This window comes from Somniosus microcephalus, chromosome 15 (assembly GCF_052327205.1).
Source record: "Somniosus microcephalus isolate GS21.2 chromosome 15, FLI_Smic_1.0, whole genome shotgun sequence".
NCBI lineage: Eukaryota > Metazoa > Chordata > Chondrichthyes > Squaliformes > Somniosidae > Somniosus > Somniosus microcephalus.
In genome coordinates, this window is record NC_141001.1 from 97,324,693 (window position 1) to 97,351,285 (window position 26,593).

Consider the following 26,593-nt stretch of genomic DNA (forward strand, 5'->3'; position numbering starts at 1 on the left):
ACACCACAATCAAGCTTCTGCAATAACTCCACTTTCTGCGATATCGATAATGAGCGATGCTTCCTTCTCTGCTTCTCACTGTTACCCATTGGGGTATCTGCAGCTCTTTTTAGCATTTTCACAAATTGTTAAAAGCCAGCAAATATCTAAGAGAGCTGCAAATATCTAAGAGAGCAGCAAATATCTAAGAGAGCAGCATAACACCTGCATGGGTCAAGCATCGGCAGCGTCGGGTCATGCTTTGCGCCACTTTCGGCTTTCAGAGGTTTTCTGGTTTCGGATGTGCGGATAAAGGCTGGTACACTATCTCTTATCCGAAATGGGGCGGGGGTGGGGGTCGGCGGGGGGGTTGGGTTCGGCCGGGGGGTCGGGGTCGGGGTCGTGCGCACGACTTACGCTGAGCGATTTCGGTTTTCAGAAGTCATGCTTTGCGCCACCTTCGGCTTTCAGAGGTTTTCTGGTTTCGGATGTGCGGATAAAGGCTGGTACACTTACACTGAGCGATTTCGGTTTTCAGAAGTGCGGAAAAATGCTACACTATCCCTTATCTGGCTAGGCCTGTAAGTCGTGCGCCACTCTGGTCATGTCGTGCGCACGACTTACGCTGACCGAAAAAACCTTCGGTTTTTAGAGGGTTTCGGTTTTCGGAAGTCCGGATAAAAGGGTAGTCTACCTGTATCTTGAATTTATACAGCGCCTTTCTCAAACTCAGGGCATCCCGAAGCACTTTACAGTCTTTTGAATTGTAGTCACCATTGTAAAGTAGGGAAATGTAGCAACCAATTTGCACACAGCAAGGTCCCACAATCAGCAGTGATTCTGACCAGTTAATCTACAGGAAACTTTCGAATAACCGGCCCCTAAATTACCGGAAATGTCAGTTAACCGGCACAATTCAGGAGTCAGTTTCAGCTAACTTTCATAACTTTTATTACTTGCACAGCAACAAATTGAGGAAGGCAAGGGTTTGGCTGCAGCTGTTGCTAAGCTACAGAGATGCTTGCAACTTGTGGACGTTCTTACAGGGTTTGTTGCTTCATACGGAGCTCTAAGGTACGTCTCTTTCACTATAGCGTTCGGTTATCCGGAATTGCTGATGAACCGGCACCACGTCGGTCCCGTCCGTGCCGGATACCAGAAAGTTTCCTGTATTTTGGTGATGTTGTTTGAGGGATAAATATTGGTCAGGAAAGCAGGAGAACTCCCCTGCTCTTCTTCAAAATAGTGCCATGGGATCATTCACGTCCACCTGAGAGGGTAGACAGGGCCTCTATTTAAAGTCTGATCCGAAAGACAGCACCTCCGACAGAGCAGCACTCCCTCAGTACTGCACAGAAGTGTCGGCCTGGATTACCTGCTCAAGTCTTTGTACAATAGCCATAACTCGTAAGCAGCGGCAGGCTCAAAAGCCACTCTCAAAAACCCTCTATAACACTTTCTTTTAAATATGATAGAGGCTGATTTTGGTCCTGGTACTGCCCCGCGATTCGGCAGGAATGGGCCGATGGTGCCGTATTTACCGCCCTGTTGCCTGCGACATTCCAGCCCAATGAAAACGCTCCAGGGTAAAACCTTTTAACGATTTTTGTGGGGGGCAGCTGCCAGACCCTCCGCACCAGCAGCAGCAGAATTGAATTCCACCACGATCTGTAACATCATGGCCCGGCACATCCCTCACTCTACCATTACCATCAAGCCAGGGGACCAACACTGGTTCAATGACGAGTGTAGAAGAGCATGCCAGGAGCAGGAGCAGGCGTACCTAAAAATGAGGTGCCAACCTGGGGAAGCTGCAATACAGGACTACATGCATGCTAAAAAGCAGAAGCAGCATGCTATAGACAGGGCTAAGTGATCCCACAATCAACAGATCAGATCAAAGCTCTGCAGTTCTGCCACATCCAGTCGTGAATGGTGGTGGACCATTAAACAACTAATGGGAGAAGGAGGCTCCATGAATATCCCTATCCTCAGTGATGGTGGAGCCCAGCACGCGAGTGCAAACACTTCAGCTTTGTCTTTTGCAACCATCTTCAGCCAGAAGTGCCGAGTGGATGATCCATATCGGCCTCCTCCCGAGGTCCCCACTGAAGCCAGTCTTCAGCCAATTCATTCGCTCCACGTGATATCAAGAAACGGCTCAGCGCACTGAATACAGCAAAGGCTATGGGCTCCGACAACATCGCAGCTATCGTGCTGAAGACTTGTGCTCCAGAACTAGCCGCGTCTCTAGTCAAGCTGTTCCAGTACAGCTACAACACTGGCATCTATCCGACAATGTGGAAAACAAAGGAAGATAGTTGTGGTGGTTGGAGGTCAATCATCACAGCCCCAGGACATCGCTGCAGAAGTTCCTCAGGACGGTGTCCTAGGGCGAACCATCTTCAGCTGCTTCATCAATGATCTTCCCTCAAACATAAGGGATGTTCGCTGATGACTGCACATTGTTCAGTGCCATTCACAACTCCTCAGATAATAAAGCAGTCCATGCCCGCATGCAACAAGGCCTGGATGACGTTCAGGCTTGGGCTGATGTGTGGCGCGAATGTTACCTGCCACTTAAGTGCCAGGCAATGACTATCTCCAACAAGCGAGAGTCTAACCACCACCCCTCGAAATTCAACAGCATTACTATCATGGAATCCCCGATCAACAACATCCTGGGGGTCACCATTGACCAGAAACTTAACTGGACCAGCCACATAAATACTGCGGCAACAAGAGTAAGTCAGAGGCTAGGTATTCTGCGGCGAGTGTCTCACCACCCAACTCCCCAAAGACTTTCCACCATCTACAAGGCACAAGTAAGGAGTGTGATGGAATACTCTCCACTTGCCTGGATGAGTGCAGCTCCAACAACACCCAAGAAGCTCGACACCATCCAGGACGAAGCAGCCAGCTTGATTGGCACTCCATCCACCACGTTAAACATTCATTCTCTCCACCACTGGCGTACCGTGGCTGCAGTGTGTACCATCTACAAGATGCACTGCAGCAACTCGCCAAGGCTTCTTCAGCAGCACCTCCCAAATCCACAACCTCTTCCACCTAGAAGGACAAGGGCAGCAGGCGCATGGGAACACCACCACCTCCAAGTTCCCCTCCAAGTCACACACCATCCTGACTTAGAAGCATATCACCGATCCTTCATCATCGCTGGGTCAAAATCCTGGAACTCTCTCCCTAACAGCACTGTGGGAGTACAATCACCACACGGACTGCAGCAGTTCAAGGCGGGGGCTCACCACCACCTTCTCAATGGCAATTAGGGATGGGCAATAAATGCTGGCCTTGCCAGCAACACCCACATCCCATGAATGAATAAAAAAAACAACCACCCCCCCCACCCCGCTGTAAGCGGGCGTAAATCACTTCCACAATCTTTTGTGTTATTTCAGTCCATTCCGCCCAACTTGCACTAATATCTTGGTGGAAACTCCAGGCTGGGCTCCTGGACAGTTACAGATTGCAGTTCTGGCCATGCAGGGAGAAGCCAGACTCCTCCTCAAGCAGGAAAAAGAAAGATAGTTCAATCTAATTTTTATTATTCAAGTTGCTTACTATATTGATTGAATACATAGAGAAGACTCAGAGTAGGGTCTGTATGCCACAATAACCTGACCTGTTACATGCTCATGTTATTTTGGAACATCAGTCACATCCCAGAGTTCATCACTATATATTCTAGTTATAACCCATGTGACACAAGGAGTTAAATTTACAGAAATAAGAGGAATGACATGAAAAGGTACAGTAAAAAAGTAAGAACTCAATGCTAAAGCTCTGAACAAACTATATAGAAACATAGAAGATAGGAGGAGTAGGCCATTCGGCCCCTCGAGCCTGCTCCGCCATTTAATGAGATCATGGCTGATCATCCAAACTCAGTACCCTGTCCCTGCCTTCTCCCCATATCACTTGATCCCTTTAGCCTTAAGAAATATATCTAACTCCTTCCTGAATATATTTAATGAATTGGTCTCAACTGCCTTCTGTTGTTGAGAATTCCACAGGTTCACCACTCTCTGGGTGAAGAAATTCCTCCTCATCTCTGTCCTAAATGGCTTACCCCTTACCTTTAGACTGTGACCCCTGGTTCTGGACTCCCCCGCCATTGGGAACACCCTTCCTGCATCTAGTCAGTCTAGTCCTGTTAGAATTTTATAAGTTTCAATGAGATCCCCTCTCATTCTTCTAAACTCCAGTGAGTACAAGCCCAATTGATCCAATCTCTCCTCATTACGTCATTCCTGCCATCCCAGGTATCAGTCTGGTGAATCTTCGCTGAACTCCTTCCATGACAAGAACATCCTTCCTCAGATAAGGCGATCAAAACTGCACACAATACTCAAGGTGTAGTCTCACCAAGGCCCTGTACAACTGCAGCAAGACATCCTTGTTCCTGTACTCAAACCCTCTCGCTACGAATGCCAACATACCATTTGCCTTCTTAACCACCTACTGCACCTGCATGCTTACCTTCAGCGACTGGTGCACAAGGACACCCAGGTCTCGTTGCGCTTCCCCTTCTCCCAATCTATTGCCGTTCAGATAATAATCTGTCTTCCGGTTTTTGCCACCAAAGTGGATAACCTCGCATTCATCCACATTATACTACATCTGCCCAGTCACCCAACCTGTCCAAATCATACTGGAGTTTCTCAGCATCCTCCTCACAGCACACACGCCCACGCAGCTTTGTGTCGTCTGTAAACTTGGAGATATTATATCTAGTTCCCTTGTCTAGATCATTAATATATATTGTGAATGCCTGGGGTCCTAGCATCGATCCCTGCAGTACCCCACTAGTCGCTGCCTGCCACTCGGAAAAAGACCCGTTTATTCCAACTCTTTGCTTCCTGTCTGCCAGCCAGTTCTCTATCCAAGTCAGTACCTTGCCCCCAATCCCATGTGCTTCAACTTAACACGCTAATCTCTTAGGCAGGACCTTATCGAAAGCCTTCTGAAAGTCCAAATACACCACATCCACTGGTTCTCCCTTATCTATTCTACCAGTTACATCCTCAAAAAATTCCAGTCGATTAGTCAAGCATGATTTACCTTTTGTAAACCCATGTTGACTTTGTCCGATCCTGTCACTGTTTTCCAAGTGTTCTGCTATTACATCTTTTGTAATGGACTCTAGCATTTTCCCCACTACCGATGTCAGGCTTACCGGTCTATAATTCCCTGTTTTATCACAAGGTTTTATCAAAGATGCTGCTGAGGTAAATTCTAATGTTCCATCTCTCCTACATTTTAGGCATACAATTGCACAATGACTATTATATGCAGAATGGATGCAAAGTATTAAAAGCATGGTTCTTACCATTTTCTTTTCTGCGTCTTTAGGATCATCCACATGCGAGAGGATGAAGTCAATTCTTCTGACCCCATCACAGAAGAAGACAGAGTCTTTGCTGCGAGGCTGTTTGTCAATCTGAGGAACAAGCAGAAGATACACCATGAAAAGCTGGCCCCGACTCCTATTGTTTAAAAATCAGAGCTACGGCAGGGTTAAAAAAAGAACTATCTGTATCGCAGCAAGCTACTGTTTACTTACAAAAGGCAAATAACCAAGACACAGCCACAGCTCAGAGATCATGCACACTTAATGCAACAAAAGCAATGATGTATGCAGGGATTTGCTCCAGAATAAATGGTCTTGGTCCTGTCAAAATGCCTTCTGGACACAGTTACTGAACACATGATTGCAATATAATATAGCTATGCTTGCCTGACACAAATCACGACAGCATTGTATTCTTTGCTGTCTGGTGTATTTTTCAGAAGGAAGTTCTGAAAGGCCAGCCGGATAGCATTTGTTTTTGGAATTTTTTGTTCATTAGCGTCCTGTTGCCCCAGCATTCTGTTGTTGCCCCAAGTCACACAGTAGCCAAATGAATAGCCTTGCGGCTGGATGGATGCAAGGCTAGCATTAGAAAAAGGATAATAAAAACTGCTGCACGATTGTAAAAGTTAGATTCACTAATATCCTTCGGGGAATGGAACCTGCCTCCCTACTTGGTCTGGCCTACATGTGATTCTAATCCCCACAATATCTGTTGACCTTTAATGCCCTCAGGGCAACTAGGGATGGGCAACAAACACTGCTGTGCCAGTACCTTCTAAATCCCAAGAACACTTTTTTTTTAAAACTCAAGTTGCTTTGCAGCTAATGGGGTACTTTTGAAGTGCAGTCGGTGTTTTTATGTCGGCAGCCTGGCAGCTAATCTACCAACAGTTGCCTCACAGCGCCAGGGACCCGGGTTCGAATCCGGCCTCGGGTGACTGTCTGTGTGGAGTTTGCACATTCTCCCCGTGTTTGCGTGGGTTTCCTCCGGGTGCTCCGGTTTCCTCCCACAGTCCAAAGATGTGCGGGTTAGGTTGATTGGCCATGATAAATTGACCCTTAGTGTTAGGGGGATTAGTTACGGGGATAGAATGGGATATGTGTCGGTGTAGGGGTTACGGGGATCGGGTGGGATATGTGTCGGTGCAGGCTCGATGGGCCGAAATGGCCTCTATCTGCACTGTGGGGTTTCTGTGATTTCTGTGATTTCTGTGAACAGCAAGGTCCCACAAACAGCAAATAACTGGATAACCAGATACTGTAGCCTGTTTTTCAGCATTGCTGAAGCAGGACTGTGGCCTTTCAATCTGCCCCTGCTGATTAAATAACAGCTTTACATGGCTGAAGTTTTACGTGCCCCTTACATATACAAATGAATAAAATCCACCGCACAGATATTGAACCCAACTCATCTTTCCTGGTGTTTATACTTCACACGAGCCTCCTCCCATTCTAATTAGCTTTTCCCACCTTAACCACCCACCCCCATCCCCCTCATGAATGCATCAAGTCTCCCCTTAATTGCAGCAAAGCTCTCTGCTTCAATCACTCCATGCGGCAGCGAGTTCCACATTCCTACCACTCCTAAATTCTTTTTTTGAACTGTTAGTGGTTATCTTATATTTATGCCCCCCTTGTCCTGACTTCACTCACAAGTGGAAACAGTTTCTCCACATCCACCCTATCCAACCACTTCAAACCTTTAAAGATATCCATCAGGTCTCCTCTTTTCAAAAGAAAAGAGCCCAGGCTGCTCAATCGTTCCCGATAGTTTAATCCTCTCAATGCTGGTGACATCCTTGTAAATCATTTCTGCATGTTCTCCAATGCTTCAGTATCTTTTTTCTAATATGGGAGACTGTAATTGCACACAGTGCTTCAAGTGTGGTCTGACCAAGGTTCCATGTAAATGCAACATTATCTCCCTGCTTTTGTATTCTATTTGTTAGTACCCAGTCAATTACATGAGAATCAATTCTGCTGTTCTAAGGCAGCAAAGAAAGCACATACCACACGTGTACAATGCATTATTATTTCCAGTTGCTCATTGAATAGGAGTCCTAATTTAGGTGAACCCCAGATTCAAGGAGAGTATTTCTTGACAAATTGGATTTACATTTTACTGTATGTATCAGAAGAACATAAAAAATAGGAGTAGGCCATTCGGCCCTTCGAGCCTGTTCCGTCATTCAATAAAATCATGGCTGATCTTCTACCTCATCTGCACTTTCCCCATATCCCTTGATTTCCTTAATATCCAAAAATCTATCGATCTCTGCCTTGAATATACTCAACGACTGAGCATCCACAGCCCTCTTGGGTAGAGAATTCCAAAGATTCACCACCCTTTTCTCCTCGTCTCAGTCCTAAATGGCCAACCCCTTATTCTGAGACTCTGACCCCTGGTTCTAGACTCCCCAGCCAGGGGGAACATCCTCCCTGCATCTACCCTGTCAAGCCCTGTAAGAATTTTGCATGTTTCAGTGAGATCACCTCTCATTCTTCTAAACTCCAGAGAATATAAGCCTAGTCTACTCAATCTCTCCTCATAGGACACTCCCCTCATTCCAGGAATCAGTCTGGTGAACCTTCGTTGCACTCCCTCTATGGCAAGTATATCCTTCCTTAGGTAGGGAGACCCAAACTGTACACAATACTCCAGGTGCGGTCTCACCAGGGCCCTATATAATTGCAGTAAGAAGTCTTTATTCTTATGCTCAAATCCTTTTGTAATAAAGGCGAACGTACCATTTGCTTTAATTGCTTACTGTACCTGCATATTAACTTTCAGCGATTCGTGTGCAAGAGCATCCTGGTCCCTCTGAACACCAACATTTCCCAATCTCTCACCATTTTAAAAAATACTTTGCTTTTCTATTTTTCCTGATAACTTCACAATTCTTCACATTATATTCCATTTGCCATGTTCTTGCCCACTTGCTTAACCTGTCTATAACCCCTTGTAGCCTCTTTGCATCCTCCTCACAACTTACATTCCCATCTAACTTTATATCAGCAAACTTGGATATATTACATTTGGTCCCCTCATCCAAATCATAGATATAGATTGTAAATAGCTGAGTCCCAAGCACTGATCCTTGCGGTACCCCACTAGTTACAGCCTGCCAACCCAAAAATGACCCATTTATTCCTACTCTGTTAACCAAGCCTTAATCCATGCTAGTATGTTACCCCCAATCCCATGAGCCCTAATTTTGTTTAATAACCTCTTGTGTGGCACCTTATCGAATGCCTGCTGAAAATCAAAATACATCACATCTACGGATTCCTCCTGATCTATCCTGCTAGTTACATCTTCAAAAAATTCAAACAGATTTGTCAAACGCATAAATCCGTGTTGACTCTGCCCAACCCTATTATTACTTTCTAAGTGCCTTGTTACCATGTCCTTAATAATAGATTCTAGCATTTTCCCTACTACTGATGTCAGGCTAACTGATGTACAAGTTCCCTGTTTTCACTCTCCCTCCTTTCTTAAATAGTGGGGTTACATTTGTTACCTTCCAATCTGCGAGAACCATTCCAGAATCTTTGAAATTTTGGAAGATGACAACCAATGCATCCACTATCTCTATAGCCACCTCTTTTAAAACACAAGGATGCAGGCCATGAGGTCCAGGGGATTTATCAGCTTTCACTCCCATTAATTTCTCCAGTACTGTTTCCTTACTAATATAAATTGTTTTTGGTTCCTCACTCTCACTAGACCCTTGGTTCTCCACTATTTCCAAAATGTTTTTTGCATCTTCTTCCATGAAGACAGACACTTGGGGCTGGATTTTACTAGCCCTGAGGAGGCGGGTCTGCCGGCAAAATCAAAAAGAATGGGAGCGGGTCCCGAGCCCGCTCCCAACCCACCTCCAAACAATCTTCCCGGGGGTTGGGTCCCCGATTTGCACAGGGACCTGACTCCTAGCGGCGGAAAGAGGATTATAGCCACTTAACTGCCTGTTAACAGGTAGTTAACAGGCTTTTTCCCATTTTGAGACTTCTCCTGTGGGCTTCCCGACGTCAGGGAACCCCGCCAGGGTAAGTGAGGCATGTTGTGGGCCTGTTGTAATGTTTGTATATAGATGACAGCTGCAGAAGTGGCGTGAAGGATCCAGTGGGACACTGGTGAGTATGAAGTAAGGAGATGTTGGGAAAGTCATTTTTAATGTGTTTAGATTTTCTGTAGGTGATGAGCTTTGAAGTGTTTGTGTGGCCTCACCTCATTAGGAGAAGTGACAGATTGCTTCTGTAACCTCACCTGCAGCTGCCATCTGTTTTATCCTAAGGAGAGAGTCATTGGAGAGCCTGGGTGCAAGTGCTCACCTTTGTACACTGAGATAATCTGTCAAAAATAAATGGCACATGTTCTTTTAAGAAAATCGGCAGATGAAGCCTCATCAACTGACACCAGCATTCCCTTAATTGGCCGGCAAGCCCGCAGGGCGGGCTTAACAAGGCCAATCAGGGGAAAATAGCATCTATACATCGGACGTCGCTGGGGGCGGGACTAGAACCTGGAAGGCAGCAGTCCTACCCCCAACTTGTCTCGGCAGGTAAAATCCAGCCCAAAGTATTTGTTTAATTTCACTGCCATTTCTTTATTCCCCATTATAATTTCTCCTGTCTCAGCCAGTAATTGACCCACATTTACTTTCACTACTCTTTTCATTTTGCATTCCTATAGATGCTTTTACAGTCTGTTTTTATGTCGCTTGCATTCTATTTTCCATTTATCAATTTCATGGTCCTCCTTTGCTGAATTCTAAAATCCTCCCAATCCTCAGGCTTACTACTCTTTTTGGGAACATTATAGGCCTCTTCATTTAATCTAATACTATCTTTAATTGCTCGTTAGCCACGGGTGGACCATTTTTCCTGTGGTGTTTTTATTCCTTAAGGCAATGTATATTTGCTGCGAATTATTAATTATTTCTTTAAATGCTTGCCATTGTTTTTCTACTGTCATATTTTAATCTAGTTTCCCAACCTACCTTAGCCAACTCGCTTCTCGTACCTATGTAGTTTGCTTTGTTCAGGTTTAGGACCCTAGTTTCGGAATTAATTAAATCACTCTCAAACGCAACATAAAATTCTATCGTATTATGATCACTGCTCCCCAGAGGCAGAAATACTAGATCTAAAATAGCCAATTCCCTAGTAGGGTGCTCGACATACTGATCTAGAAAACTATCTTGAATGCATTCCATGAACTCTTCCTCTGCATTTTTACTGCAAATTTGGTTTGCCCAGTCTATATGAAAGTTAAAGGGCTGGATTTTGTCAATGGGGACGTGATGGAGGCAGGACTCCCACTTTTTGGGTTGTAGTCCCGCCTCCATTGACTTGTGGCCAACCCATGCTATTTTCCCTTGATTGACCTTGTTAAGCCCGCCCAGCAGGCTCAGCAGGCCAATTAAGGGACACCTGGTTACTGGTGACGTCAGTGATTGACATTTCATCTGTCAAGAGCTTTTGACAGATGAAAAATCAGCGTTTGACAGCTCTGTGAAGCTGTCAAACACGGAGGGCAGGATTTTCATTGGGCCGTGGAGGTGGGATTGGAAGAGTGTGGGGGGTTAAAATCGCGAAATCGGGGGGGCATGAACCCATCCCGCCTCCATGCCAGTTTCAAAGGAGGCGGATACCCGATCTGTGCTGGGAACCGCCTCTCTGAAGCGGGAAGGGAATTAGTGCCAATTAACTGCCTGTCAAGTTAGCGAGGCAGACTGTTGGGCTGAAGGGTTTGAGATGTCCAGTGTTCAGGTGAGTGATGGGTGCATGAGTGCAGAGGCAAGTATGTTTGGTGTGTGTAAAGTGTTTAAAGAAGTTTAATTACCTTTACAGCCTTCCTTCAGGTCTCAGGAATCCCTCGTCTCACCGGCACAGAAAGCAGAATGGCCGCGAGCTGTCAAAAGTTGCAGCATTCAGCTTTCTGTTCTGGGGAGATTTCTAAATCAGCCTGAGAGGAAGGAATTAACTTAGTGTACAGACTGTCAGTGTTTGACAGATTCACAGAGCTGTCAAACGCTAATATTTCATCTGTCAAAAGCTCTTGACAGATGAAATGTCAATCTGTGACGTCACCTGTTGCCGGGTGGCCCTTAATTGGCCTGCTGAGCCCACTGGGCGGGCTCAACAAGGTCAATCAAGTGAAAATCGTGTGGGTTGGCCACAACTTGATGGAGGCGGGACTACAACCCCAACAGTTGTCGTCCCGCCTCCTACACGCCTCCAGTATCAAAATCCAGCCCTGACAATCTGTCTTCTAACTTGAGTCCTTCTACTCAGACTCAGTTAGAGATCTCTCCAGACCAGAAAGCAGAGGCTGCAGCTTTTGACAGTTCAGCAGCCATTCTGCTTTCTGTGCTGGTGAACTGAGGGACTCCCGAGAACTGAAGGAAGGAAGCCTGCAGGAGAAAGTAAAGGCAAGTAAAAATTAAAACACTTTACACTTACCGCAAACACTTACCTCTGCACACATGCACCCATCACTCACCTGCACAACGAATATCTCGAGCCCGCCAACCCCTTCAGACCGACAGTCCGCCTCGCTAACGTGCCGTGGTTCGGAGCCATCGGGAAGCCCTCACTTCAGGGCTAAAAATAGGAGTTAGGCAAAAAACTGCTTGTTAACTACCTGTTAATAGGCAGTTAATTGGCACTAATCCCCTTCCTGCCTCGGAGGCGGCTCCCAGCACAGGTCGGATACCCGCCTCCTGGGACATTGGCACGGAGGCAGGTTGGGGGCAGGATGGGTTCCTGCCCCCAGATTCTGCAATTTTCCCACCACTCCCGCCTCCACGGGGCTTGGAAATTCGAGCCCAAAGTCTCCCACGATTACCATATTACCCCGGTTACATGCATCTCTAATTTCCCGATTTATATTCTACCCGACACTTCAACTATTGTTAGGGGGCCTATAAACTACTCCAAGTGTTTTCTGCTCCTTATTGTTTCTTAGCTCCACCCAAACTGATTCTACATTTTGTTTTTCTGAGCCAAGATCCTTTCTCTCTACCGTTTTTATCCCCTCCTTTATTATCAGGGCTGCCCTGCCTCCTTTTCCATTCTGCCTGTCTCTTCTAAAAGAGAAATATTCTGGAATATTTATTTCCCAACCTTGGTCACTCTGCAACCACGTCTCTGTAATGACTATTAAATCAAACCCATTTATTTCGATCGATGCTATTAATTCATCTATTTTGTTGCGAATGCTTCATGCACTCAGATATAGTACCTTTAGCTGTAACTTTCTTCTCTTTTTCCCTGATGTCAGTTTACTCACTGGTGCCCTATTACCTCTATTAATCTCTGTCCCTTCCTGACCCACTCTGCTTATCTTTACCCAGTTCACTACTCTGCTCTACAGCTTTGACATTTCTCTTACTGCTTTTGAATTTACCCATTTCTGAATCCTCCCACCCCTTCATTAGTTTAAAAACACAATCTATAGTGTCACCCAATGTTACTTTACAAAATAAAAAGGAATGTCTTTATAAGCTGATTTTACACACACACGAATACATGTGCATTGCAGTATCCCGACCATACAAATTAGTCAGATATAGCTTATCTCTTTATTCAGACCTTATTCATAGCTAGCAGGGTTGTACACAAAGTCCTCCGAGATGAAGCACCAGGTATAGTACTCCTGATTCAAGACCAACATCCATTGCTTTTCTCTCCATACTTTTTTTTAGGGGACAAAGCTAACTCAGGAGATTACCTGGAGCAGTAGAGCGGAGAGGTGCGAGTCTCACACCCCTCTTGAAGCAGTCTTACATTTGCACCGAGTGCAGCATAATCTTCACCTTATAGATCCAATTGATTATGGATGAGATGCTGTATTAACAGTACCCAAGAGTTCAAGACATTCATTCAGATGGAACATATGACCGACAACCCATCCACCACCTTAAACAGCAACTCCCTCCATTACCAGCGTACCGTGGCTGCAGTGCGTACACTCTACAGGATGCACTGCAGCAACTCGCCAAGGCTTCTTCAACAGCCCCTCCCAAACCTGTGACCTCCACCACCTAGAAGGACAAGGGCAGCAGGTACATGGGAACACCATCAGCTCCAAGTTCCCATCAAGTCTCACACCCTCCCGATTTGGATATATATCGCCGTTCCTTCATCATCGCAGGGTCAAAATCCTGGAACTCCTTCCCTAACAGCACTGTGGGAGTACCTTCATCACATGGACTGCAGCGGTTCAAGTCGAAGACTCACCACCACCTTCTCAAGGGCATCTAGGGATGGGCAATAAATGCTGGCCTTGCCAGCGATGCCCATATCCAGAGAATGAATTTAAAAAAGTGACACCCCAGTCTTGCAGCCAAATATTGCTGAAGCTAGCAGGTCCTTTAACGACACATACATCATAGCTGAGAATATGGGCTAGTAACATAGAAGATAGGAGCAGGAGTAGGCCATTCGGCCGCTCGTGCCTGCTCCACCATTCAATGAGATCATGGCTGATCATCCAAATTCAGTACCCTGTCCCTGCCTTCTCCCCATATCCCTTGATCCCTTTAGCCCCAAGAAATATACCTAACTCCTTCTTGAATATATTTAATGAATTGGCCTCAACTGCCTTCTGTGGTAGAAAATTCCACATGTTCACCACTCTCTGGGTGAAGAAATTCCTCCTCATCTCTGTCCTAAATGGCTTACCCCTTATCCTTAGACTGTGACCCCTGGTTCTGGACTCCCCCGGCCATCGGGAACATCCTTCCTGCATCTAGTCTGTCAAGTCCTGTTAGAATTTTATACGTTTCAATGAGACCCCCTCTCATTCTTCTAAACTCCAGCGAGTATAAGCCCAATCGACCCAATCTCCCCTCATACGTCATTCCTGTCATCCCAGGTATCAGTAACAGGAAGAACATGCATTTATATACCACCAGTTATGATCTCAGGACATCCCAAAGCTCTTCATGGCCACACAAGTACTTTTTGACATGTAGGCTCTATTGTAATGTAGGTAACATGGCAGCCAATTTACACAGAACAAGAGCCCACAGATATCAATGAGATAATGACCAGATAATCTGGTTTTAGTCAGAGTTATACAGCACAGAGAGAGGCCCTTTGGCCCATCGTGTCTGCGCCGGCCATCAAGTCCCATCTATTCTAATCCCATTTTCCAGCACTTCGTCCATAGCCTTGAAAGTGCTCATCTAAATGCTTCTTGAATGTTGTGAGGGTTCCTGCCTCTACCACCCTTTCAGACAGTGAGTTCCAGATTCCAACCACCCTCTGGGTGAAAAAGGTTTTTCCTCATATCCCCTCTAAACCTCCTGGCCCTTACCTTGAAACTATGCCCCTGGTTATTGACCCCTCTACTAAAAGGGGAAAAGTTCCTTTCTATCTACCCCCCTCATAATTTTGTACACCTCAAACAGGTCCCCCCTCAGCCTTCTCTGCTCTAAGGAAAACAACCCCAGCCTGTCCAATCTCTCTTCATAGCTGAAATGCTCCAGCCCAGGTAACATCCTGGTGAATCTCCTCTGCGCCCTCTCGAATGCAATCACATCCTTCCTATAGTATGGCGACCAAAACTGCACACAGTATTCCAGCTGTGGCCTATCTAGCATTTTGTACAGCTCCATCATAACCTCCCTGCTCTTATATTCTATGCCTCGGCTAATGAAGGCAAGTGACGCAAGAAAACTACTAGGCACTTGGTCTGAGTATTAAACAAGGCTTTAATCAACTGTTTGTCAACATGGAGATCTAGTTGTGTCCTTCACTAGTTCCTGTTAAAGAATGTCCTGCACAAGCTGGGCCCATGCCCGAGTATTTATACTCTCCCTGGACAGCGCCACCAGCAGGCCGCCCAGTATTATTACATAAGTCATTTTCACATGAATGGCAAGATTCATGTCACCAAGTATCCCATATGCCTTCTTAACCACCTTATCTACCTGTCCTGCTGCCTTCAGGGATCTATGTACATGCACACCAAGGTCCTTCTGATCCTCCGTCCTTCCTAGGGTCCTACCATTCATTGTGTATTCCCTTGCCTTGTTAGTCCTCCCAAAATTCATCACCTCACACTTTTCAGGGTTAAATTCCATTTGCCACTGTTCTGCCCATCTAACCAACCTGTCTATATCTTCCTGTAGCCTGAGGCTCCCCTCCTCGTTATTTACCACCACCAATTTCCGTGTCATCTGAGAACTTACTGATCATACCTCCTACATTCATATCTAAATCATTAATGTACACAACAAACAGCAAGGGACCCAGCACCGATCCCTGCAGTATACCACTGGACACAGGCTTCCAGTCACAAAACCAACCTTCGACCATCACCCTCTGCCTCCTGCCACTAAGCCAATTTTGGATCCAATGTGCCAAATTGTCCTGGATCCCATGGGCTCTTACCTTCTTGACCAGTCTCCCATGTGGGACTTTGTCAAAAGCCTTACAGAAGTCCATGTAGACTACATCAACTGCACTACCCTCATCCACACATCTAGTCACCCCCTCGAAAAAATTCAATCAAATCGGTCAGACATGATCTCCCCCCGACAAAGCCATGCTGACTATCCTTGATTAATCCCTGCCTCTCCAAGTGGAGACTAATTCTGTCCCTCAGAATTTTTTCCAATAATTTCCCTACCACTGAAGCTAGGCTCACTGGCCTGTAATTCCCTGGTTTATCCCTACTACCCTTCTTGAATAATGGTACTACATTAGCTGTCCTCCAGTCCTTTTGGTGGTGTTGGTTGAGGGATAAATATTAGCTCATGTGCTCTTCTTCAAATAGTGCCGTGAGATCTTTTATATCCACCCGAGAAGATAGACAGGGCCTCGGTTTAACACGTCATCTGAAGTATCAGCCTAGATTAAGTTTCCGGCGTGGAGCTGGAACCCACAATCTTCTGAGTCAGAGGCAAAAGTACTACTACTGAGCCAAGGCAGACACACAGAAATATGAACTATTCAGTTAAATTAACTACTCCTGCACTCATCCCAACAAACATGTCAATCCCTCGGCCTCGTCTAGCATTTCAGAAGTAGCAGGTGTGTTGTGCATTAGTTATTTATGCTCAAAGAACTCGTCTTGGTCTGTGCTGCTTTATCTTGGCTCGGGCCTGTACTCTGAGCTGCTGCTAATGCTGCTTCAATTTGTGGTCTGGAGGAAACGGGATTGCCTTGAAATGGGAGGATGGTGCCATGGAAACAATGAGTCAGCGCACACACATCACAGACATTCCATAGAGCAAAACAGCCAGGACGTCGTGAGTCAGTCACTCGCTCACAGACCATAGATAGAACTTTTAAGAAAGGCTTAGTGACTAATCTACATGCTATCTGAACTATAAACCATCTTATTTCAGCACATTATTTATACAGACCCACACATTTAAAAGGATTTGGAGGCCAACTTTTTTTAATTTTTTATAAAAGCAGCTTTAAAAAATAAACCGCCCTCCCAAGGTTACATTTTAACATTTAATTTTTTTTTTAAATAAATGATTTAGTAGTACGAGTTGAACTAAGCCAATCCGGCCTCTCTTTCAGTACAGTAGTAAAGCTATACTATGTGTGCTGCCTAGAGAACAAGCCCAAGCTACAGGTGGCCAGCTGCAGCTCCTTCAACCTCCCATCGTTAACAATGGTGGCCCAGGAATATGGCCAATAACGGGACTTTGCTATATTCTGAAGAATATAGATTTTTAAAACAAATTCGTTCATTTGGCTGAATCCCGCCATTACCAATTGCAGTATCAACCCTCATCCATGCCTTTGTTAACTCGAGACTCCACTGTTCCAAAGCTCCCCTGCCCAGCCTCCCACCTTGCACCTTCCATAAACTTGAGCTCATCCAACACTCTGCTGTCCGTATCCTAACTCGCACCAAGTCCCGTTCACCCATCACTCCTGTGCTTGCTGACCTACATTGGCTCCCGGTCCGACGACACCTCAATTTTAAAATTCTCATCCTTGTTTTCAAATCGCTCCATGGCCTCATCCTCCCATCTCTGTAACCTCCCCCAGCCCTACAACCTTACAAGGTCTCTGCACTCATCCAATTCTGGCCTCTTGGGCATCCCTGATTTTCATCACCCTGCTATTGGTGGCCATGCCTTCGGCTGCCTAGGCCGCAAACTCTGTACAGGAAACTTTAGTTTAACTAGAGGTTAAATGTCCGGAAAGCTCTATCCACTGGCAAAATTCAGGAGTCGGTTCAGATAAGTTTTTTTTACTTCTCGTTGCTTTTTTCCCCCCAGTCTGGCTATGCAAGGTCTAGCTGAAGCTGTTGCTTAGCTACAGAGATGCTTGCAAGCTGCGGCCGACTGTTTTGAGCAACAGGGTTTGTTGCTTCACACGGTGCTCAAAAGCTCCGTATGTTTTAACATTAGCGCTGGTTTCTACAGCAGTTTTGATGGGACGGCAACAGCTCGGTCCTGTCAGTGCCGGATACCAGAAAGTTTCCTGTAATTCCCTCCCTAAACCTCGCCGCCTCTCTCTCTCCTCCTTTAAGACACTCCTTAAAACCTACCCCTTTGACCACGCTTTTGGTCAGCTGTCCACATATGGATGATACATTCCTATAAGTGAATAGCAAAAGAACAATCCAATCGAGGATTTTGAATGTGTTTACGTGTATGTGGTCGAGTCTCAAGCCTTATGGCAGCAAATAGCAATGTAGCTGCACAATATGAACCCACACAATGGAAGTCAGCACTTATGCATGCCAACTTAAAATGCTCAGATATGTTGACGAACAGCTTCAAAGAAAGCTGACAATTCAAAAGTACAACTTAAAAAGTACCATGAATACTACTTCAAGGCGAATCAATAAATTAAATTATTTTGTTACATTAGATTTCAGGAATTTTTAAAAAAGCATTTTGGGTTCACTTTCCACAATGAAGTTGTTTTTCCTGTAATGACTGAAAACAAAAGCCTAACGTAGGACACACTAGTTATGCTGTGGGACATGAACTGGCGATGATGGAAACTGCAGCGAATAGGGTCAGCCTTGGCTCCGTGGTAGCACTCTGCCCTCCGAGCCAGAAGGTTGTGGGTTCAAGCCCCAAGTAAATTACATCGAATTTTACAACACAGAAACAGGCAATTCAGCCCAACAGGTCTATGCTGGTGTTTATGCTCCACACGAGCCTCCTCCCACCTTACTTCATCTCACCCTAACATATCCTTCTATTCCTTTCTCCCTCATGTACTGGTCTAGCTTCCCCTTAAATCCATCTGTGCTATTCGCATTCCACATTCTAACCACTCTCTGGGTAAAGAAGTTCCTCCTGAATTTCTTATTGGATTTGTTAGTGACTATCTTATATTTGTGACCACTGGTTTTGGACTCTTCAAGTGGGAACATCTTCTCTACATCTACCAAAGATGCTTTTATATTGGTCTTGCTGTAATTTGCATTATGGCAGACCAGTATTCACGAGCTAACCCCCAGTGTTTACACGGCCAGATCTAGATCTGTTATACTGGCAGCAGACTTGTAGGCCCAATATTTTGTGGGTGTACAAATCTGCCACTAGGTTAAGGGAGCTGAATTTAGTCAATGCTTGGAGTCAGCCAGTCTCCCAGGGTCCAATTAGAACAAGGCCACTAAGTGCTGTCACAGCTATTTTAACCCTCCCACATCAAAAATCCCTGTCGCTGTTTATTAACAATCAACAGCAGAACAGGATAGGTTGTGACAATGAAAATATGAGAATTGGTGGCTGTCTTGTATTTATGGCCCCTAGTTTTGGACCCCCACCCCCCACAAGTGGAAACATCTTCTCTACTTTTACCCTATTGAACCCCTTCATAATTTTAAAAACCTCTATCAGTTCACCTTTCAGTCTTCGCTTTTCAGGTGAAAAGAGCCCCAGCCTGTTTAGTATTTCCTAATAGTTTTACCCTCTTCGTTATGGTATCAATTTTTTTGCAACTTCAGTGCTTCTGTATTTTTTTTTGTAATATGGAAACCAGAACTGTGCACAGTACTCCAAGTGTGGTCCAACCAAGGTGCCATATATAAGTTTAACATAACTTCTATGTTTTTGAATTCTATTCCTCTAGAAATTAACCCCAGTGGTTTGTTTGCACTTTCTATGGCTTGATTTAAGAGACACAAGACACTTAAGCACAGAACTTAGTCTGACGCTCCAGTGCAGTACTGAAAGAGTACAGTTGAAATCCTCATCCATGCTCTGGTTACCTCCAGACTCGAATATTTCAATGCTTCCTGACGTAAAAAAACTACTAAGCACTTGGTTTGAGTATAAAACAAGGCTTTAATCAACTGTTTCACAACCATGAGTTCTAGTTACATCACTAGTTCCTGGTTACAGAAACGTCCTGAGCAAGCTGGGCCCACATCCGAGTATTTATACATCCCTTGGACGCCGCCACCAGCTGACCAGTGTTATCTCATGAATCATTTCTACATGAATGGTAAGATTCATGGCACTCCCCTGGCCAGCCTCCCACCTTCCACACTCCATGAACTTGAGCTCATCTAAAACTCTGCCGCCCGCACCAAGTCACCCATCAACCCTGTGCTCGCTGACCTACATTAGTCCAGGCCCTCCAAAGCCACAATTTTAAAATTCTCACCTTGGTGTTCATATCCTTCTATGGCCTTGCCCCTCCCTAGCTCTGCAACCTCCTCCAGCCCTATAAGAACTCGGTGTTCCTCCAACTCTTGCCTCATCCATCCCCTACTTCCTTTACCTCACCATTGGTGGTCGTGCCTTCAGCCGTCTAGGCCCCAAGCTCTGGATTTCCCTCCCTAAACTTCAAGAGATGGGACGCCTGAACTTTCCTTGTTGGACCCAAAAGGAGCAATTCTGCCTCACAAGGAAAGTTTAAAAACAAATAACTCTCCTCTTTTGGAGTTTTCTGGCCCAATTCACCTTCCCGCTAGCTTCAACTGGTGGGAAAGCTACAATGACGTCTTTGCTCAGGCCATCAGTTAAAATAGCAGTCAGGGCCAAATGATGCAATCAGACTCAGATCTGCATATTTTTAAAAATTCATTTATGGGACGTGGGTGTCGCTGGCAAGGCCAGCATTTATTGCCCATCCCTAGTTCCCCTTGTGAAGGTGGTGGTGAGCCGCCTTCTTGAACCACTGCAGTCCGTGTGGTGAAGGTACTCCCACAGTGCTGTTAGGGAGGGAGTTCCAGGATTTTGACCCAGCGACGATGAAGGATCGGCGACATACTTCTAAGTCAGGATGGTGTGAGACTTGGAGGGGAACTTGGAAGTGGTGGTGTTCCCATATGCCTGCTGCCCTTGTCTTTCTAGGTGGAAGAGGTCGCGGGTTTGGGAGGTGCTGCCGAAGAAGCTTTGGCGAGTTGCTGCAGTGCATCCTGTAGATGGTACACACTGCAGCCACGGTACGCCGGTGGTGGAGGGAGTGAATGTTTAAGGTGGTGAATGGGGTGCCAATCAAACGGGCTGCTTTGTCCTGGATGGTATCGAGCTTCGAGTATTGTTGGAGCTGCACTCATCCAGGCAAGTGGAGAGTATACCATCACACTCCTGGACTGTGCCTTGTAGATGGTGGAAAGGTTTTGGGGAATCAGGAGGAGAGACACTCGCTGCAGAATACCCAGCCTCTGACCTGCTCTTGTTGCCACAGTATTTATGTGGCTGGTCCAGTTAAGTTTCTGGTCAATGGAATTAAAGAAGGATCTGTCGGTTTCAGATGAGTGTCCTGGTTGCCTGCTTAGAAGAGCAGGTTAAAATAGAAGACAGTGGAAATGGAGCTGGATGTCAGCAGGTAAGTGTCCCACACGATTTTAACAGCCCGCCTGCCCGGTTTATGCCAGGCAGGCAGGATTGAAAATCGTCCTCCGAGTGACAGACGTAGGATAACATGGACACAAGCAAAGAATAACCAGTAGAGACAAAAATAGAATGACAGGACAAAAATAAGAGAATGACAGGGACAGACACAGATAACGTCAGGAACAGATACACAGAGTGAGAGGAGCAGGGGATAAGGGGAACTGGATGAAAGTGGAAAAATAGTTGCGGTGGCAATCTTGCTTGCAGCTGGGAAAGCTAACCCTTCGAATAGACAGGAAATGAGTGAGAATAATCAAGAAGTGTTGGTGCTGTCGGGAGAGCATCAAGGAGCCCATCTGCAAAACTGCCTTCAGCTGAGGCTACTCCTCTTGCAGCCCCATCAACAAATGACAAGAGCCCAGGAGTCACTGGTTGTCCATTCAACACATGGCTGTTCTGAAGCATGCACCAAGCCAGAGAAAGAACATTCCACTTGGTGTTCCACAATGCTAGGATGAGATGAAGCAGGTGGCTCATGGCGCCTAGTACAGAGGTTGAGCCAGGACCATCATCATGTGGTACATTAACAGCTGATTTCCAGCCTCTTTACAAAGGGGGGCTGAAAACACTGCTTCCAAAAGCAGGTGGCTGGCACCTATGTTCATGGGATACTCAAATTAGGTGCCTGACTGGGCAGAGGGTGCTACTGTGGGCAGAAACATAGTGCCCATGTGTAATTAGAAGGAATAGACAGCCTGCCTACTCCATATTTGCCCACAGGTAGTCAATGGGATGCAGTGGGATGCATACAGGTAGTCAATACGACCTGGGCCTGTGCTGTTTAATAATAGTAAGAATGACATTTTGGGAGAGCGAAGCCTCCGGTCTTTGGATCGTTGCAATTTTTGAGCCTAATTCTGGGTCTTTGTTATTCCAGAAAAGTGTCATTTATTTGTCCAGATCATTGCAAACAGCATGAACTCCACCCGGGAGCACAGATAGTTATAATAGCCCGAGAAGGATGTTCCAAAACTTCTAGCCCCATTCGTGCTATTAGCTGCCTGAACACACTCCATAAAGCACACGCAGGAGACATTGCCTTATGTGGCAATTTTAAACCTTCAGTATCAGCCGTGAAGGGTCAAGGTATCACGCTCTCGAAGCCAGGATCTCAAAAGGTCATGCTGGTGCCGGCACCAGTGCCACCGCCTATAGAAGGCATCCAAACAATATCGAGGGCTTGTGCTGGACAAAAAACAGAATTTGGCCGCACACCTTCACAGGCACAAATGAATGAATCATATACTTCCTAGCATTGAAATCTCAATTCAAAGTAAGTGCATATTCTGTTTGTAACATTGTTGTGTGGAAGTGAGTCAATAATTGTCCCAGTCTGGTTTTTTTTCCCCTGTGGCAGAGGTAATTTAAAGCAAAGCAAACATAAGCAAACGGGCTGTATAGGAATTAAAAATATTAAATATTCTTTAGGTATTCCAACAATCAACAAACCCTTATACAAAGCTGCCTACAGGTACATCAATGTAAGCCTGGTTGTCATGGTGACCTTGTATGCCATTTCTGATTGTTAAAATGTCATAAAGGACCTTGTGAATCTGCATTGGTTGATGTGGTTGAAGCACAGGCATGATGCCAGATTAAACAAACATTTTGCTGTTTTACTTTCATCTTTTTGGGAGTGTCACAGAAACATAGAAGATAGGAGCAGGAGTAGGCCATTCGGCCCCTCGAGGCTGCTCCGCCATTCAATGCGATCATGGCTGATCATCCAAATTCAGTACCCAGTCCCTGCTTTCTCCCCATACCCCTTGATCCCTTTAGCCTTAAGAAATATATCCAACTCCTTCTTGAATATATTTAATGAATTGGCCTCAACTGCCTTCTGTGGTAGAGAATTCCACAGGTTCACCACTCTCTGGGTGAAGAAATTCCTCCTCATCTCTGTCCTAAATGGCTTACCCCTTATCCTTAGATTGTGACCCCTGGTTCTGGACTCCCCCGCTATCAGGAACATCCTTCCTGCATCTAGTCTGTCTAGTCCTGTTAGAATTTTATAAGTTTCAATGAGATCCCCTCTCATTCTTCTAAACTCTAGCGAATATAAGCCTAATCGACCCAATCTCTATACATACGTCATTCCTGCCATCCCAGGTATCAGTCATGGTTATTTTGCGGGAGTAGTAATCCGGAGGCCTGGACAAATAATCTAAAAGAACGAGAGTTCAAATCCCGTATGAGAATTTGAATTCAGTTTAAAAGAAAATCTGTAAATAAAAAGGTTGGTAATCAGTAATAGTACCCATAAAGCTGTCAGATTGCCGTAAAAAACCCAACTGGTTCACCAACGTCCTTTTCTGTGGTTCTGTACACAATATCACAATCATCTTCCCCATTCTGAGACTATTCTAGCAGTCTGCCGAAGTAAAGTACCTTTAACACTTAGATCCAAAAAAATTGAGGCAGGTGCAAAGAGGACTAAGTTTAATTCTTATGCAACTGCCTTCTACTGTCTGTAGATTTTCCACATTCCATTTCCCACCACACTGGCCCAGCACAGCCATCATCCAAGGGCTTAGCCATAGCCAGGGCACCAGAATGGTAAGAGCGTTACCACAACTGGCACTAGAGAGGTTAAAAATCAAACCGATACAAATAATTTTGATTAGTAGCACACTTTTGTTTTTATTCTATGCATTTAAGGTGCCTTTTAAATATTTTTTCCAGTGAACAGCAGATCACAGATGCCAATGGCAGAGGAGTGATTTACTGGACTACAAATTAATTTGCTTATAACCACTGAAAGAAGCAATAAATTACACTGGCACTTTTCATTCGTTTGCTCAGTCTCAATTGAATTGAAATAGCACCTAAATAATAGAGGCTAACACAATAACAGGATCTTCCCACTGGGGAAGAGAACAGATAACAATGTTATTAACACATTCTCAGTAGATTTGCCCAGTCAATATGTCTACCCTACCATTCAAATGGTTCCTATTATTGCAGTTTAAGAAAAATCTTTGCCCCACCCCAATCCTCCTCGAGACGGTACACAAATGGTGGCATAAAGGGAGTGTGGGATGCATAAAAGGCCAGAGTCACAGGAACACAGAGCTCTAGGGTTGGAGGAGGTTACAGAGACGGAGTGGCAAGGCCATGAAGGAATTTTAAATTTAAGGCATTGGGAGGCAATGTAGGTCAATGAGCACTGGGGTATGGGGGAGCAGGACTTGGTGCAGGATAGAATGCAGGTAGCAGAGTTTTGGATGAGCTGAAGTTTATGGCGGGTGGACCACGGAATGCCGCCAGGAGCATTGGAACAGTCGAGTTTGGAGGTCACAAAGGCATGGAGGAGGGTTTCAACAACAGAAGGCCTGAAACAGGGGCATTGTTACAGAGGTAGAAGTAGGTGGTCTTTGCGATGGAGAAGGTCAGAAGTTCAGCCTGTGGTCAAACAGGACACCAAGGATGTGAACAGTCTAGTTGAAACCGAGACAGTGGCTGAAGAGGGAGCTTTTATTGCAAGGGGGATGGAGTATAAAAACAGGGACGTCTTGCTGCAGTTATACAGGGTATTGGTGAGGCCACACCTGGAACACTGCGTGCAGTTTTGGTTTCCATATTTAAGAAAAGATATACTTGCTCTCGAGGCGGTTCAGAGAAGGTTCACGCGGTTGATTCCGGAGATGAGGGGGTTGACGTATGAGGAAAGGTTGAGTAGGTTGGGCCTCTACTCATTGGAGTTCAGAAGAATGAGAGGCGATCTTATCGAAACATACAAGATTGTGAGGGGGCTTGATCGGGTGGATGCGGGGAGGATGTTTCCACTGATGGGTGAGACTAGAACTAGGGGGCATAATCTAAGAATAAGGGGCTGCCCTTTCAAAACTGAGATGAGGAGAAACTTCTTCACTCAGAGGGTAGTAAATCTATGGAATTTGCTACCCCAGAGAGCTGTGGAAGCTGCAACATTAAATAAATTTAAAATGGAGAGAGACAGTTTCCTAGCAGATAAGGGAATTGGGGCTTACGGGGAGAGGGCAGGGAAGTGGACGCGAGTCTAGATTCGGATCAGCCATGATCCTATTGAATGGCGGAGCAGGCCCAAGGGGCCGTATGGCCTACTCCTGCTCCTACTTCTTATGTTCTTATGGAATCGGTGGTGAGGGTACAGAATATGTCGTGTGGGCCGAAGATAATGGTTTTGGTCTTCCCAATGTTTAACTGGAGCAAATTGTGGTTTATCCATGACTGGATGTCGGACAAGCAGTCTGGCAGCACAGAAGTCGTGGAGGTGAAGAAGTGGAACTGGATGTCATCACCATATATGTAGAGCCTGACCTCATGTTTTCAGATGATGTTGCCAAAGGGCAATGTAGATGAGGAAGAGCAGGGTATATGAGGAGTGCTGTGATGATGACAGTTTTGAAAGGATGGGGGGCAGTATCCGAGGCGAGGGAAGCATTTACAATGTCAATTAGCATGAGGACCAGGAACACAGGTGGTCACCAATAAAAGCCGTAATTGCCTCCAGGAAAGCATTGGGAAGATCACAGCCATCGTCTACGGTCCCCGTGGCCCTTGTGATGGAGAGGATGTAGGATCAGAAACTCAGCCCAGGGTCAAATAGGAAGCTAAGGTAGCAAACAATCTGATTCAGTCCAATGCACTGGACAGGGAAGGGGATGAAGTTGATGCCAAGAGCATGGAGTTTGTGGCGGGGACCGTAGACGATGGCTGTGATCTTCCCAATGCTTTCCTGGAGGCAATTACGGCTTTTATTGGTGACCACCTGTGTTCCTGGTCCTCATGCTAATTGACATTGTAAATGCTTCCCTCGCCTCAGATACTGCCCCCCATCCTTTCAAAACTGTCATCATCACAGCACTCCTCATATACCCTGCTCTTCCTCATCTACATTGCCCTTTGGCAACATCATCTGAAAACATGAGGTCAGGCTCTACATATATGGTGATGACATCCAATTCCACTTCTTCACCTCCACGACTTCTCTGCTGGCCATATCCTATCACATGCCAAGTCCATTGATCCATTATCGTTGTCCTACTACATTGGCCCCTGCTACCCCAAAGCCCCAATTTAAAATTCTAATCTGTGTGTTTAAATCCCTCCTTGGCCTTGCCCTCTCCCTCTTCAATAATATAACCACACCCCAAAATCCATATTTTGCTGATTGAAACCTCTCGGTTTTTCCCCCGTTTTGTCCCACCACTGTCAGAAATATCTCAACCACTTAGGCCCCACGCTCTGGTATTTCCTCCCTAAACCTCTCCACTACTGCGCCTCCTTCTCTTCTTGAGAACCCTCCTTTAAATCCACCTCTTTAATCAAGCTATTGGTCACCCCTTCTAATCTTTCCATCTTTGGCTTGGCATCTAACTTTCTGCTCATGTTTCTGTGAAGCACCTTGAGA

General features: G+C 45.6%; 1 protein-coding gene across 10 annotated transcripts in view; it reads right to left on the bottom strand.

The window, feature by feature from the left end:
* The window catches only part of ano5a (anoctamin 5a), a 212,578-nt gene that overhangs the window by 79,980 nt on the left and 106,005 nt on the right, over positions 1-26,593 (bottom strand). For all 10 annotated transcript variants that reach the window (XM_086008150.1, XM_086008149.1, XM_086008148.1 and 7 more), the window contains one exon: positions 5,330-5,440. In XM_086008150.1, coding sequence (XP_085864276.1) covers positions 5,330-5,440 — 111 coding nt within the window. The remainder of the gene's footprint in view (positions 1-5,329; positions 5,441-26,593) is intronic.